A 14640-nucleotide genomic window follows, 5' to 3' on the forward strand; every position below is an offset into this window, starting at 1 on the left:
GTCGGCAAACTCATCTCAAACACAGAAGATTTACAGATGGACTATAAACATAGGACGCCATGATAATAAAAAACCTGTCTGCACATCTGTGAACCTTAATATTGCCCTACTCTTCCCTCCACAAGAACCCCACATGCAGATCGAATAGTGCAACCTGGCTGAAGACTGCCTCCTACCGCAAGTGTCCACCTTTTGTCAAGGTTGACTGTCGCCTGCCTGGTTTTTACGCTGAGAGGGGACAGGGGCTTCGTAGATGGGGCTATAAAATGCTATAGCAGCTCTGAGAGTGTAAAGGAGGGTGTATGGGGTGGAGAGGACAGAGGACATTAGAATAGATCAGCATCATGGCCACGTGGACAACGTGGGCTGATGAGCACATTTCTATGCTGTACATTTATTTATGACTATCTTCCAATATCTTAGACTCACAGATACCAAGACAGAGAGGGACAGAAACAAGAGGCGAGCTGAGAATGGGAAAGGTCAGAATGCAGAAGCTCCAAATCAAGCTGGACTCCTGTAACTGTGCACCAACATCCGGGACACATACACAATTTGCAACAATTACAATATAGTAACCCTCGTTTGAATGGACCACTTTATAACAGATTTGGTTTTTAGTGATCGGATCTACCAACCACACCTTCTCTCTGGCTGTTCGCAACCCCAGCTTCTGACGCCACTCTCCACCTCACAAGGTGCACCAGCGAGCCCTTCTTCACCCACTGAGCGCTCCGTTGACCTGGCTGTTGTTGCGGCTCACGTTGTAGCTCCAGGGAACACGCTTTATTCGGGCCGTTGCTGCCACCAACAGGACGCTGTTTCCGCTCGACCGCTGCTGCCGCCACCTTCTTCTCCTGTCGTTCTGTCCACTTGGCCTCCCCTCCCCCCGACCATCCTTCCTCCGCTGCTTCCTTCTCCCCCAGAATTGCTGACATACTCCACCTTCGAAGCTGCAGCAGGGGAAAGCGGACAGAGCCCCATAGTGACCGAACTGGCCTTTCGCGACAGCCTGAAGAAACGCTATTGCCAGAGGCTACAACATGCACCCAAACAACAGCCGTGTCAACCAGTGACAAAGGGCTCGCTGGTGCAGACGAGCGGCATTGGCGCCTAGTTTTAAGGTGAAATGACACGGGATGTTGGAGTAACTCAGCAGAATGAATCAGTCTGGAGAAGGGTCCCATGTCACCGCTCTATATTCATGATGCGGCCTGACCCACTGAGTTATTCAGCACCGTGTCCTTTTGTGTATTAACCACCATCTGCAGTTATTTGTTTCAACTACATACAATGATTATACCCCACCAGCCGCCACATACAACAGATAATCCTCCAACATTTTCGCCATCTCCAACGGGATCCCACCACTGGCCACATTTTCCCATCTCCTCCCCTTATTGCTTTCCGCAGAGACCGCTTCCTCTGCAACTCCCTGGGGAATTCGTCCCTTTCCACCCAAACCACCTCCTCCCCTGGTACTTTCCCTTGCAACCCCAGGAAATGCTACACTTGTCGCTTTACCTCTCCCCTCGACTCCATCCAAGGACCCAAACAGTCATTCCAGGTAAGGCAGAGGTTCACCTGCACCTCCTCCAACCTCATCTATTTCATCTGCTGCTCTAGGTGCCAACTACTCTACATCGGTGAGACCAAACGCAGGCTTGCCGATTGCTTTGATCAACACCTCCGCACAGTTCGCTAACCCGATTAACTAACCCGATCTCCCGATGGCTCAGCACTTCCCCTCCCATTCCGAATCCGACCTCCTCCATGGCCAGAGTGAGTCCCACCGCAATTTGGAGGAGCAGCACCTCATATTTCGCTTGGGTAGTTTACACCCCAGAGGTATGAACATTGACCTCCAATCTCAGGTAGTCCTTGCTTTCGCCCTCCTTCCCCTCCCCTTCCCCGCTCTCCCACAGCCCACTGTCTCCGCCTCTTCCTTTCTTTCCTCCTCCCCCCCCCCCCCACATCAGCCTGAAGAAGGGTCTCGACCCGATAAGTTGCCTATTTCCTTCACTCCATAGATGCTGCCTCACCTGCTGAGTTTCTCCAGCATTTTATCTACCTATGATTATACCACCCCCCACCCGCCCTTATAGTTCATTATAATGAGGGTCACTCTATTGTCAGGAGACTAGTCATGTTATTAGACTTCTTATGGTTGTGCTTCAATAGTGTGGTGTCATTTTGACAGCAATTATATGCATGTTTGTTTTGCATTTAACAAACAGAAAATATGGCCAACCTACGTAGGCAGGGGACAGAAGAGATCACTACTGGGAACTAATAACATTAGTTACATGGAGAGAAGCAAGGAGCCGAGGTTACTCGCAAAGCAGAACAAGTTCAGTGGAGATGGGATAGAAGGCTGAAAATCATGAAGGATTTTGATATTATAAATAGAGGAGCCTATTTCTGGTGCAGAATGGTTGGCTAGTACAGAACAAAACAAAACATTGTTGAAATAAAGGAAGAATATTGCTTGCAGCGGAATCCATTGTCTAAAGGTTAGTGGAAACAGATACATTAACTTCCGAAAAAGGAAATTGTTTGAATTAAGATAATTCCAGAGCCATTGGAAAAGTTAAAAGGAATGAAATTTATTGAATACTTCTTTCAAATAGGAGGGGCGGGGGGGGGGGGGATAAATACAGTTAAATAGTCTCTTCCTGTGGTATATTATTCTTTGCCACAACCGAACAATATTAGATATCCTATTCTAAATTTAATAATCCTTGAATTTATTTTATATCCCATGATCACACTGACGATGATGTAGATTCCTTTAGAGGCAAAAAGTAGGATTAGGCAATTACTCAAATGCTACTAATAGTGTGAAAAAATAATTTCACCCAAAGCTAGATTGTACAGTGCCCTCCATAATGTTTGGGACAAAGACCCATCATTTATTTACTTGCCTCTGTACTCCAAAATGTATTGTTTTGTAATAGAAAAAAATCACATTTGTTTAAAGTGCACATTGTCAGATTTTATTAAAGGCCATTTTTATACATTTTGGTTTCACCATGTAGAAATTACAGCTGTGTTTATACATAGTCCCTCCATTTCAGGGCACCATTATGTATGGGACACTTGGCTTCACAGGTGTTTGTAATTGCTCAGATGTATTTATTTGCCACCTTAATGCATGTATAAGAGAGCTCTTAGCACCTAGTCTTTCCTCCAGTCTTTCTATCACCTTTGGAAACTTTTATCGCTGTTTATCAACGAGGACTAAAGTTGTGCCCATGAAAGTCAAAGAAGCCATTATGAGACTGAGAAACACGAATAAAACTGTTAGAGACATCAGCCAAACCTTAGGCTTACCAAAATGAACTGTTTGGGACATCATGAAGAAGAAAGAGAGCACTGGTGAGCTTACTAATCACAAAGGGACTGGCAGGTCAAGGAAAATCTCCACAGCTGATGACAGAAAAATTATCTCTATAATAAAGAAAATCCCCAAACACCTGTCAGACAGATCAGAAACACTCTTCAGGAGTCAGGTGTGGATTTTTCAATGCCACTGTCCGCAGAAGACTTCATGAACAGAAATACAGAGGCTACACTGCAAGATGCAAATCACTGGTTAGCCGCAAAAATAGGATAGCCAGGTTACAGTTTGCCAAGAAGTACTTAAAAGAGCAACAACAGTTCTGGACAGATGAGATGAAGATTAACTTATATTAGAGTGATGGCAAGAGCAAAGTACGGAGGAGAGAAGGAACTGCCCATATCCAAAGCATACCACCTCATCTGTGAAACACGGTGAAGGGGTGTTATGGCCAGGCATGTATGGCTGCTGAAGGTACTGGCTCACATATCTTCATTGATGATATAACTTCTGATGGTAGTAGCATAATGAATTCTGAATTGTATAGACACATCCTATCCGCTCAAGTTCAAACAAATGCCTCAAAACTCATTGGCCGGCGGTTCATTCTACAGCAAGACAATGATCCCAAACATACTGCTAAAGCAACAAAGGAGTTTTTCAAAGTTAAAAAATGGTCAATTCTTGAGTTGCCAAGTCAATCGCCCAATCTGAACCCAATTGAACATGCCTTTTATATGCTGAAGAGACAACTGAAGGGGACTAGCCCCAAAAACAAGCACAAGCTAAAGATGGCTGCAATACAGGCCTGGCAGAGCATCACCAGAGAAGACACCCAGCAACTGGTGATGTCCATGAATCGCAGACTTCAAGCAGTCATTGCATGCAAAGGATATGCAACAAAATACTAAACATAACTACTTTCATTTATATGACATTGCTGTGTCCCAAACATTATGGCGCCCTGAAATGGGGGGACTATATATAAACACTGCTGTAATTTCTACATGGTGAAACCAAAATGTATAAAACTGGCCATTATTAAAATCTGACACTGTGCACATTAATCATGTGATTTTTTTTAAATACAAATCTCAAATTGTGGAGAACAGAGGCAAATAAATATTTTTTTTTGTCTTTGTCCCAAACATTATGGGGGGGGCACTGTACATGTCAAATTCCCAGGTAGGAAATCTAAGTACGATAAAGTTCTATCGTATTAAATCAATGTTTTACTGCTCAATGCGTACTTCAAGTCATCACAGGTCACAGAATGAAGCTGATGAGCTAACCTTGCCCTACGCCTAGCCACACCCACCCCACCCACCCCCCCAGGGCTGTATCCTACCCCTATCTCCCCTCAGGTTCCTGGAAAGGACACTACATACATCATGCTGAGAACTAAATTGGGAAACCCCCCCCAAAAAAATAACCATCAAGTGGCAGGAAATTTTGATTTACTGAGTTACTTGAGCTCTGATCCACTTTGAAACAAAATCTGGAAAATAAAACCTTTAAACTGAAGGATTATTTTCTGGAAGTTTTATATATGGCATTTTCTTAATGACGCACTGCCAGCCCTCAACTGTCAATGATGCAATTAGCAAAGACTTTGCCAAGTACTGGCGCATTCTTTCAGATCACAGAATATATTTACTCTGTCAATTGCTGCTATGCATCTTCTCGGAATGCAAACTCAGCATAAACCAACAATTTAATTTCAACACAATATGAACACTGAGATAATTAAAGTGCTTTGCACATCGCATCAACTGAACTATACCAGTGTCTGCTACGTTAGCTTGGTGGCTTGATAAGTGAAGATAGAAACGTCTTGGCTTTAGAATTGGAATATATACAGAAAGGAAACAATTGAAGTTAAATCAGACCACGTTTAGAGGCAAAAAGTAGGATTAGGCAATTACTCAAATGTTCCAAATAGCGTGGACAAATTATCTCACTCAATGCTTGATTGTACATGTCAAATTTCCAAGTAGGAAAATAACTATATCCAGCTAATGCATCAATTTTAGTCGGCCATGGAAGGACTTTCGACACCCATTACCTGATGGGAAAAACCCATCCCAAGCTCTGAAAACAAAACCCTGATAAATTATTTTATGTGTTTATGTTTTCTCCTTTTTTCCAGATTTATAAGAAAGGTCTTTGACTTGGAACATTAACTATTTCTCTCTCCATTTATGTTTCCCAACCAGCAGAGTGCTTTAAATTCTCAGCATCCACATTTGGAGAGGAAATGAAGGGGGCAGGGATTTTTAAAAGGGAAGAAGGGGGAGGGAGCGATGAGGGGTGACCAAGGGAGGGAGAGGTGGATGAGGGATGACCAAGAGGGTGAAGGAGTGTTAGGGGGTCAGGGTGGAGAGGGAGTGGGGGAGCGAGGCCGAGTTACTAAAGGAGGGAGTGGAGGGGGTTGGGGGGGAAAAGGGAAATAAGAAGGGTGAAAAGTGAAGGGGGGGTGGGAAGATGACCGGAGGTAGCATGGGGGTTGATGTGACGAAGAGGGAGGGAGTGAACAAGCATTGGGGTTGGTGTGACCGGGAGACAAAGGGAGAAAGGAATGGTGCCTGAAAAAGGGATGGGTTGACTGAGGGAGGGAGTGAGGGGGTTTGACTGAGAGAGAGGGAGTGAGTGAAGGGGTCATTCGCACAGCAGAGTGGGAGAGAGGGAGGAGGGCTGACCAAGGGGAGAGAAAGGGGTTGACCGATTTGACCGAGGGGGGGGGTGAGGGGGGGGGGGGGGGGGGGGGGGGGGGGGGGGGGGGGGGGGGGGGGGCTGGGAGTTGAAGAGCCAAAATATTACAAAATACATCAATATTTTAGATGAAGGGATTCAAAGCGACATTAGCAAATTTGCAGATGACACAAAGCTGGGTGGCAGTATGAACTGTGAGGAGGATGCTATGAGAATGCAGGGTGACTTGGACAGGTTGGGGGAGTGGGCAGATGCATGGCAGATGCAGTTTAATGTGGATAAATGTGAGGTTATCCACTTTGGTAGCAAAAACAGGAAGGCAGATTACTATCTAAATTATGTCAAGTTGGAAAAAGGGGAAGTACAACAGGATCTGGGGGTCCTTGTTCATCAGTCAATGAAAGTAAGCATGCAGGTACAGCAGGCAGTGCAGAAAGCAAATGGCATGTTGGCCTTTATAACAAGAGGAGTTGAGTATAAGAGCAAAGAGGTCCTTCTGCAGTTGTACAGAGCCCCAGTCAGACCACACCTGGAGTATTGTGTACAGTTTTGGTCCCCTAATTTTAGGAAGGACATTCTTGCTATTGAGGCAGTGCAGTTTAGGAATAAGGGGTAAGCTATTTAGAAAGGAGACGAGGAAACACTTTTTCTCACAGAGAGGTGTGAGTCTGTGGAATTCTCTGCCTCAGAGGGCGGTGGAGACCGGTTCTCTAGATACTTTCAAGAGAGCGCTAGATAGGGCTCTTACAAATAGCGGAGTCAGGGGATATGGGGAGAAGGCAGGAATGGGGTACTGATTGGGGATGATCAGCCATGATCACATTGAATGGCGGTGCTGGCTCGAGGGGCCGAAAGACCTACTCTCCTGCATCTATTGTGTATTGTCTATTGAAGTGAGATGGGAAAAGATAGCGATGAACTGCCTTTCCACCCAAGTGCAATGACTGCAGCACAAACAACGTTTCAGACTGCAGTCGGATAAATGAAAGTTAACCTCAACCTGTTAAACATTGATTGAGAAATAAACTTAGCTGGGATAATTATTGTTTGAGTAGATATATGGAGCATGTGTTTATTACTGCCATAATGAGCCTGCATCCCTAACAAGTCAGCATTCTCTGGATTCTGCACAGTGCGCCCAGAACATCAGGGTTTTTTTTATTTGATTGAATAATACCCCCACAGAGCCAGCAGACATGTTTGTGTTTGAAGTAGTGACTTTGGAGAGAGTAAATCAGTTTATTTTAAAATCAAAATCTTTTAGCGATTCTGCAGCAATCTTACATGAATCAAATAATCCTTATTTTTGATTCTGATATTATTTTATTTGGCACTGATAACCAATTTATTTTTGATGAAAGCCAAAAAATGAAAGTTAAAAAAAACGCTTTATAATCAAGTATACCTTCTTCTGCCCCGTCCACAATCTATTTTGTCACACGCAATGAACAGTCAGTGCAAGAATAGATTTATATGCATCTTGCTTTCCCAGCATTCTCCTGTACCACCTCCACACCCCCTCCCCCACTCATTCCCACTACAATCAGCCTGAAGTGTGTCAAACTATGTCATCTATCCATGTCCTGCACAGATGCTGCCCAACGTGCTGACTTACCCAGCACTTGGCATTTTACGCAATGTTCCAGCAATCCAGGCGGATTGAGGAGCATTTCCACAACAACTCTGACCCCAGGCGCATGTGGCAAGGAATCAAATCCCTTGCCGATTATCAGAAAGTTAACACCCCTCCCCCAGACAACGACACCCTGCCTGATGAGCTAAACCACTTCTATGCTCGCTTTGACCGAGACAACAAAACCCCAGCCATTAAAGTTGCTCCACCCCCGAATGAACGACCTCTCAGCCTCTCCACCTCTGCTGTACAAGATGCACTGAGCAAGGTGAATGAGCGCAGAGCTGCCGGCCCCGATGGCATCCCTGGCCGGGTGCTTAGGGCATGTGCTGGACAACTATCCCCAGTCCTCGCCGACATTTTCAATCTCTCACTGGCCCAGGGTGTTGTCCCCACTTGCCTCAAGACATCAACCATCGTGCCTGTGCCCAAACAGTCAGCTACAGGGAGTCTCAACGATTTCCGCCCAGTGGCACTCACCCCTGTCATTGCAAAGTGCTTTGAGCGGCTGATCTTGGCTCACCTCAAAGCCTGCCTCCCCCCCACACTGGACCCCCATCAGTTTGCCTACCGGACCAACAGGTCTACAGAGGACGCCATATCGGCGGCCCTACACTCTGCCCTGACCCACCTGGACTACAACAACTCCTACATCAGGCTGCTGTTCATTGATTTCAGCTCTGCCTTTAACACTGTCATCCCAGCCAGCTTGATCACCAAACTCAGTGGACTTGGCATCTCCACCTCCCTCTGCAACTGGACATTGGACTTCCTCACTAACAGACCACAGTCTGTTAGGGTCAATAACCTCACCTCCTCCTCTATAACACTGAAGTCCGGGGTGCCTCAGGGCTGTGTGCTCAGCCCTCTCCTCTACTCCCTCTTCACCCTCGACTGCATCCCAATGTACGGATCCAACGCCATTATTAAGTTTGCTGACGATACCACGGTCTGATCAGCGACAATGATGAGTCAGCCTACAGGGATGAGATCCAGCACGTGACCACCTGGTGTGCCGACAATGTCCTCAACTCCAAAAAGACCAAAGGAGATTATTGTCGACTTCAGAGACCAGAGGAGGCAGTCATACCGCCATCCATATCAACGGGAAGGTGGAGCGCGTTCCAGCTAAAAAGTGCATATCTCGGAGGACTTGTCCTGGTCACTCAACACCTCCAAGCTGATCAAAAAGGCACAGCAGCGCCTTTACTTCCTTAGGAGGCTCAAGAAAGCCCACCTGTCCCCCCAGATCCTGACCAACTTTTACCGCTGTACCATAGAGAGTATCCTGACCACCTGCTTCACGGTATGGTACAGCAGCTGCACTGCTGCGGACAGGAAAGCACTACAACGGGTGGTGAAAACCGCGCAGCACATCATCGGTGCCCCGCTCCCTGCCATGGATGCCCTCCACCGAAAACGGTGTCTGAGACGGGCTGGGAAGATCATCAAAGACCCCTCACACCCCAACCATGGACTGTTTGCCCTCCCCCCATCAGGGAGGCGGTACAGGAGCCTCAGGTCACGTACCAGCAGGATGAGGAAAAGCTTCTATAACAACACAATCACACTGCTGAACTCGGAGTCCCGACGATAGATTTCTCTGGTCCCTCCGTCCCCCTTTGTTTAATCATTCTGTATTTCCTGATTATTCTGTATCTTCTCTCTTTCTATTTTTTTCTTGTTTTTTCTCTTTATGTACAACTACTACGGACTGACGCAAAACTGCATTTCGTTGTACTGATACTTGTATTTGTGCGATGACATTAAAGTTGAATTGAATTGAATTGAATTGAATTGAATTGAATCTGCAGTTCCTTGTGTCTCTAACCTTCTTTTATCTTTCCACATTGATTCTTGATTAGTACAGGTGTCAGAGGTTATGGGGAGAAGGCAGGAGAATGGGGTACGGAGGAAGACACAGACCAGCCATGATTGAATGGCAAGGTGTAGACTTGATGGACTGAATGGCCTAATTCTACTCCGATTCCTTATGACCTTAAGACAAATGGCAATTGACCTGATGGCTGCCAGAATGATTTACTTTTATTTCACTTCCAGCATCTCTAATTTGGTTTTAAACTTTATAAAGTGAATAAACATCACTTATGCAGGAGCAAATTGGCCATTGTTCTGGTATGGCAATTTGGTGCAAAATAGCTGCTTATTTTAATTTCTACAATAACAGTGGTAAAGGGAACATAAGGGTCTCACCTCCGACTTCTTTTTTGATTCTTTAGCTGCAAATACTATGCCCTTATATGAGGAAAATGTCATATTGATTTCAGATTGAATAAACAACATGATTGATCCCCACATGTTAATTAGAAAGCCACACTTTCTGGCAGGTGAACCATGAATGCAATGAAATTTGAGCTTTAGTTATTTTACCCAAATATATATTCTTGATATCATGCATTTGCTTTAATTTATATTTTCATAGTAGTCACATGGAGCATTTTTAGTTGCAATGTTTTTAATGCAGATGCTTTCTAACTTGACAGGAAGCACTAAAGTTTGATTAAGGAGGGAAAAGCAAGGTAAAGTAAATATGCAAAGAGCATGAGTGGACTGTAAAAGCTTCTACACAAATGATTTACTTAAGACAACGAAGTGGAACACAGAAACACACATCTTGAATAAGAAATATTAACTACTTTGCTTTTCACATGCACCGCCTGACCTGCTGAGCTTTTCCACATTTCCTGTTTCTTTTCTAAAAAATATTTTGGTTCTGTTTTCGTAGATGAGGACACAAATGGAACAGTTCCTACAAATTGGTGGCAAATGAAATGCTACTATTTAAAAAAAAAGAGAGAATGGAGAAAACTGGAGTCCAGCTAGCTCAACAACAGTACTAAAGTACAGTATGAAAGATGTGGCAACAGGCATTTAAAAATATCAATGGGATTAAACAAAGTCAACACGGACTAATGAAAGGGAAATTGTGCTCAGCAAACCTGGATTTGGTTTCTGATATAAATGGTGGAATAGATAAGCAAGAGCAAGTGGATGTTGTGAATTTGGATTGTCAGGCTGATAAATGAGGGAACAGAGCATATCACTTTCTAAATTTGTCACTGATAAGATTGTGAGAGCATAAAGACTTCAAGGTGATTTAGGCAAGTTGAGCAAGAGAGCAAACATATGGCACACGCAGTGTGGAAAAATATTAAATAAGAAATGTCAAGGCAAGGTATTATTTATGGGGTGATGAATTAGAAGATGTTGATGTACAAAGCAACCTGACACTAAAAGCAAGTAGACAAAATTGCTGGAGAAACTCAGCGGGTGAGGCAGCATCTATGGAGCAAAGCAATCGCCAAGCCTATGCTTGGTCTCAACGTTGTAAAAGCTAGTATGTAGGTGAAGTAAGCAGTTAATAGAGCAAATAATATGATGGTCTTCATCGCAAGATGTGTGAACAGGTGCATGGACACTTGCTACAATTACACAGGGCCTTGATGAGACCACAGCTGACATACTGTGCTGTATTTTGATATCCTTACCCAAGAAAGAATACATATGCAATAGAGTGTAGTAATGGTTTTACCATACTGATGTGCGGATAGATGGGCTGTGTTTGGAGGAAATATTAGGTCAATAAAACTGAAACTAACAAGATTCTAACAGGGCTAGATAGATTGGGTAGGTTTAGAATGTTTCCTCTGGCTGCAGGATCTACAATAGTCACACTCTCAAGACATTTAGGACTGAAATGAGGAGGAATTTCTTCACCCAGAGGATACGGAACCTGTAAAATTCTCCTTCAGAAACGATACTGTTGACCAAATTATGAATATATTTAAGGAGGTCGTAGATTGATTCCTAGTCGCACAAGGCATGAAAGATATGAAGGGGCAGAAAATATCGTAATTACATAGGATTGGCCATGGTTGTATTGAATAATGGAGCAGATTCAAAGGGTCAAATTATTCGATTCTATGCAAATACAACAATTCATGATCAAGAACATTACCATGTTTTGTCATAGTGCGTACTTAATCCCTAGACATTACAAGTCACGTCATTTCTGAACAAAATCAAATCATTTCTGAACAAATTTGATCTTTAAGTTCTCGAATGTTAATTTCAGAATGGACCTGCAAACCTTTAAACAAAATCTAAAGATCTACAATTAACTGGAGTGGAGTGATGAAACCAGATAAATCACTTTTCCTAGTCACAAAGATATATTTTCCACGTAATTTGTAATTAACCTATAAACTCACCTGACGAATCTGCAGAAGGGCTTTCATTAACATTGCTTTTCGTTTCCTCGTTGCTCCCATATTTCATAACCGAATTTATAGAAGTCAGTGTATTGAGGAGCTGGGAGTTGAGAGACCCAATCTGTGAATCAGGTTCTCCAAAGGCATCAGCTAGTTCAGTGTAATTTTCAGCAAGTAACATTTGTTGCTCCTGCAACAACTTTTGTACACGCTCAACATAATGGTTCAACGTGGATTCTTCTGCTGGATTTTGCTCCGTGTCATTTTGCTCCTGGCATTTCTCAGCAAACACAGACTCATCTCCAACACCGATACTCTTTGTGTTTGCAGGTACAGGTTGCAGATGGATTGTGCCACAGGCAATATTTCTTGTTTTCAAACCAACAAGGAAGTTTTCGTTGATGCTCAACTGACCAACTCCAAAATCTCTGGTCTTAACAGATGATTTCTCCAAATCAATGTCATAATTGGATATTGTGCCCACACCAATGGAGCGGGTTTTAACAGTTGCATTGATATCCTTCACTCTACCATCTCCGACAGCTACAGTTCGTGTTTCAATAATTGTAGTATTGGTCTCCTTATTAATATTGCTCACATTGGTATTGGTAGTGGAGTCTATAAGTGTTACTACCTCGGTATTAGTGAATTGGTTGGATGTATTCACATCTGTACGAGTTTGTTGGTTTGCTGTTTGGGGCATCGCCATTACTGCTGAGTCAGCTGTATTAACCTGCACTGTGTTCGTACTTGAAGACATTAGTTCTTTTCGTTGGCAAATAGTAACGTCCACTGAACAATCACCAGACCCTATCGATTTAACTTCCCTGACATTGATCTTGGCGAGATCTTGATGGTCCATTATTATTCCTTCTGTATTTACAGCTACATCGCAGAACGTTTTCAGCCCGCAATTCATTGCTTTATCACACATTACAACACGGTGACCTACAGCTATATCTTGCAATTCCACCTTTTCATGTACCACCCAGCAGTTCATAGGTATATCTGAACCCACAGATATATCTTGACAATCAGGCCTACAAGTGACTCCAGTGCTGTGTGTTTGCTGCTGAGTCCCCACACAAGCATCACAATAGTTTACATGGTCACCTACTATTTGGTTTTTCATTTGCACTACTGCTTGCACTGACGTGCTGGTGGTCAGAGGCTGTGCCATGACATGTTTATCTGCCCTTTTCCATGATCCAGCAACCTGTAGCTCCAGTTTTAGTTTACTCATTTCCACTTCGTGAGTAGTTTCCTTTAATTGCTCCTCAAGTCTATAGATTTTCTCCTTTAGAGCATCAATGGTCTGCTGTTGCAGCTCAATTTCCATGTCCGCCTCAGTGGTGATACCTAATAGAGTCTCAGTGACCCCAATACTGACGTCAGTCTGTTCAACAGCTGTCCCCACTGCCGCATCTTTGAAATGTCTATCGGATCGATGATAAACTACAACATTGTTCATGTCCACATCTGCTCCGACAGCGACAGACCTGTACTCTTTCCCTTTCATCAACAGCGGTGCAATCTGCTTCTCATCAACATTGTCCTGAATCTTTTTCTCAAGCGCTTGCATTTCCGCTGTCAAATGCCTGAATTCTTCCATTCTCACAGAACTCTGATCCAAGCTTTCCATTTCATCCTCGGAGTCGATGTGCAGCTCTCCTCCTTGCTTGATCTGTAGCAACTGCTCAAAATGATCCGCGTTTCCAGCACTGTAGGATCGCTTTCGAAACCCACACGCAGCGTTCTGATTTGCAGTCTTTTGGCTTTTCAGCTGTGCTGTTAATTGTCTCCTTTCTTCCTGTAACACTGAAATTTTTACTTGGAGAATCGGAATGGTTTTCACTTGCTCCTCGAGCTCCTTCAGTCGCCGAAGGGCAATGACCATTTGCTCCCTGATGTGCTGCAGATGCATTGGAGTGACATTTGTGACAGGCGTGGTGATGCCAGAGCTCAAAGGGCTGTGACGAATGGAACTGCCCATCGATGAAGCAAAGTAAGGATTGTAATCTCCATTTGCCTGGAAGCCATTTTGAATTTGCTGGGAATTTGGGGATACTTGATTTAGCCCAGTTGATCCTGTAAATGAAGACAAGGAATTGGTCGAGCCCATGCCTCCAAAACTCGCAAACCTCGGGCGCCGCACATCTCCAACAGTCGACTGCATGATCAATCGCTCTTGCTCCAACCTTCTTCGGGTTTCCATCAGAGTTTTTTCAACATGGAAGTTATGCACTGCTGGCCTTGGTGAAGGGGGAGGCAACAGTTTCTTTTCTTGAACACTCAAGAGTGCTGGGGAAGCTTCAGTTCCACCGCTCCTTATTTGAGGAGTATGCTGGCTTCTAGCACCAATAAACAGTGCTGGTGACAATTTGTTGTCCTCACTGTTGGAGGAGGACAGGGATTCTGTCGATGTCCATCCACTGACCTGCTCTCCTGTGCTTCTCGGATTTGCAGGACCTTTAGCCACTTTGGGCTTTCTTTGAATGTTCAGTTTCTTTATCGTGTTTCCCCTTTGTATATCATCCACATATTTCAGAAAATCCAGGTCAATTTGAAAACCATAAGGAGTTTCCACCGAATACGGAGACTGCAGATCCTTCTCATCTTCTCCATTTAAAGAACCATCGCCTTTTTCTGTTGGGGAAAATGAAAAATAAAATTATTGGCTTGTTTTTATTGTCCAAGCATGCAACGCAGCTACTTTTCACCGA

At 44.0% G+C, this 14640-nt stretch overlaps 1 protein-coding gene across 6 annotated transcripts in view; it reads right to left on the reverse strand.

Annotated features, from left to right (window-relative positions):
* The window catches only part of kank1a (KN motif and ankyrin repeat domains 1a), a 247433-nt gene that overhangs the window by 37028 nt on the left and 195765 nt on the right, over nucleotides 1-14640 (reverse strand). For all 6 annotated transcript variants that reach the window (XM_055632821.1, XM_055632824.1, XM_055632822.1 and 3 more), the window contains one exon: nucleotides 11918-14563. In XM_055632821.1, the coding sequence (XP_055488796.1) occupies nucleotides 11918-14563 (2646 nt within the window). The remainder of the gene's footprint in view (nucleotides 1-11917; nucleotides 14564-14640) is intronic.

The sequence above is a fragment of the Leucoraja erinacea genome, chromosome 3, assembly GCF_028641065.1.
Source record: "Leucoraja erinacea ecotype New England chromosome 3, Leri_hhj_1, whole genome shotgun sequence".
In the NCBI taxonomy this organism is placed as follows: domain Eukaryota; kingdom Metazoa; phylum Chordata; class Chondrichthyes; order Rajiformes; family Rajidae; genus Leucoraja; species Leucoraja erinaceus.